General features: G+C 41.0%; 1 protein-coding gene across 1 annotated transcript in view; it reads left to right on the top strand.

Annotated features, from left to right (window-relative positions):
• The window catches only part of LOC143029972 (uncharacterized), an 18,048-nt gene that overhangs the window by 15,457 nt on the left and 91 nt on the right, over window positions 1-2,500 (top strand). Inside the window, exons 7-8 of the mRNA XM_076193183.1 lie at window positions 343-501; window positions 1,357-2,500. The exon at window positions 1,357-2,500 is cut by the window's right edge and continues 91 nt beyond it. Coding sequence (XP_076049298.1) covers window positions 343-501; window positions 1,357-1,551 — 354 coding nt within the window. The 3' untranslated portion in view covers window positions 1,552-2,500. The remainder of the gene's footprint in view (window positions 1-342; window positions 502-1,356) is intronic.

The raw sequence follows: 2,500 nt of genomic DNA on the forward strand, positions 1-2,500 counted from the left end.
GTATTTCATCAAATCCTTTATGCAGGCTAATCTTCCGGCAAAATGACACAAAGCTTGGATGTATTTCAGAATAGGGATGATAGGTGGTAAAAGATATGAAACAGCCTAATGTAGGCTGTTCTTTAAGAGCTTTGAGCTCTCAACTGGGAGGGTATAAGCTCTCGGTCACGAGCCCAGGACGTGAACCAAGACCATGGCATTTCACTCACACCGTAAAGACAGCATTGCAAAATGCCTTTCTTGGACGAGTCTTGGGGCAAGATGGCCGCTGTCGACGGATACTTCCTGAGTGACATGGCCTCTGCATTCTTCGAGGTCTTCTGAGTTCGACCTATTTCACAGATGATGACCAGAGCGTTGTTCGACAAGGTGCTCTGCCTGCCCCTCCAGAGCTTCCTCCTCGCCCTCGGAGTCAACAAGGTCGACCTCTTGGTGCTCGACCTCGAAGGAGCGGAGATGGGGATCATCGATACCTTGGACTTCGAGAGATTTCAGATCGAGGTTTGTCGTCGGTCTCTTTTCCTTGAGGTCTACACTCGACCCTTTCCCTTCCGGGTGTTGCCATTGTGAACAGCTTCCCAGGTTGTAACACTTCACCCCATACCATACAACACATAATGGAAGACTGCATTATACACAATCATGCACGCAAACAACACAACATACACTCTATAAAGGATTTGTGGGAAAACCCAGTTTCGGCTGTGGCATTCCTTGGGGAGACGGGACTACTCGGACAGACAGTCTAGGGAACAACAACAACAACAACAACAACAACAACAACAACAACAACAACAACAACAACAACAACAACAACAACAACAACATCCTTGTCTTTCGGCTCGGATATGACTACGGAATCAGCAGGTCTAAAATTAGGAGAAGTCACTTTAAAAACTCACATGTGGATATAGATAAATGAAATTTGTAAGAACTTGTTATTTTTCCTTTATTAATGTAGTAAAATAATAGAGAAACACTATTGCCTTCGAATGCGAAGAAAAAATAAGAAAGTAAAAAAAAATCTATAAGCTCAGCGATACTGTCATAGTTATAACCTTTAATAATATAACAACAATAATAATACCGTAGGATCGGGTAATCGGGCCATCACTGGGGGGGTGGGGGATGTAAATGGGCCATATAAAGTTATTCACTTGTTTAATTGAAATTGGTTTTAAAATATTTCACTTTTGCCCTTGATAAATATCTACCTCCATTTTACCAGAATTTTATTTACCAGTTGTAACATAAATTGTAATACATGAATAACTTTTATATGGCCCATTTACCCCAATGATGGCCCGATTACCCCATCCTACGGTAGTAATAACAAGATGATCGGTTCTTCTGCAGGTGTTATGTATCGAATGGAAGAAGTACTGGGAACTCGAAGGCATAGCGGAGAGGATGAAGGCGCGAGGATACCTCGCCTTCGCGGCCCAGGACGAGGACATCATCCTCGTTAGGAAGGGATCTCCCTACGCCAAGATGGTGGACAAATCGAGGGTCCAAGCGGTCAAGAAGGAGCTCGCGAGGCTTGCCCAATAGGCGCAGTTGGTCTACGAACTTTATCTTATTTTTCTTGTCGTCAAACCTTTTGTTGTTGTGTGCACTACTCCCACTGTTCTCTTCATTCCTCCTTGTTGTCGGTATGTGCGTTTCTTTCAGAATGTCACTCGATCTGTCATTTGGACAGATTTTCTGGCGCCATTGTATGGGAGCTTAATATTTTATTTATCCCAGACAAATTTAATTCTAGAATTTGATGTACTATAATAACTGGCTTTGGCTTTGCTGGGGGCTTTTGTCAAAAAACCAGCCCGGGTAACCTATTCTTAGTAATTGAGTGCGTACTAATTCAATTTCTGAGTTGAGAAATTCCGGGCTACAGATCCTGAGAGCTCTTAAATAAAGACCCGAAGCAACATTGTAGTTTATATTATCTGGATGATTACTAAAAAGTATAGATAGCTGCCTGTATAATGATTCCATCGATGCGGCTTCAAAATTACTACCCAGCAACCAAATTAAGATTACATTCAGTTACCCAAATAGCATTTTTAGAAAAGTGGTAAATGCCTATCATAGAACTCCTAAGAATGACAACCTCGGAGTATATAAATTATCATAACTTGATTGTGACAAAGTGTACTGGGGACAAACAGGAAGTGACCTACCCACAAGAACAAAGGAGCATAAAAAGTCTGTTAAAAAAAAAGAAAAAGAAAAAAACCTCAACTGTATTCCTCCATTCAAGTCTCTTAGATCACCGAATAGATTGGAAGAATGTAGCTACAGTATATCATTCAAATTGTAGTTTCAAAAGAAAAAATTGTAGAATCTTTATTTATTAATCAATTTCCTAATTTCAACACATCAAAAGGTCAATGGTCACCAGATGTTATTACTAACTTGGCAGTAACCAAACTTATCTCCAAGGAATAAAAGGTCCGACCCCATCAAGGACACGTGACTTGAGGCTTCCCTAGTTCCCTTA

Source organism: Oratosquilla oratoria, chromosome 11, assembly GCF_046742065.1.
Source record: "Oratosquilla oratoria isolate Oo_2021 chromosome 11, ASM4674206v1, whole genome shotgun sequence".
Lineage (NCBI taxonomy): Eukaryota > Metazoa > Arthropoda > Malacostraca > Stomatopoda > Squillidae > Oratosquilla > Oratosquilla oratoria.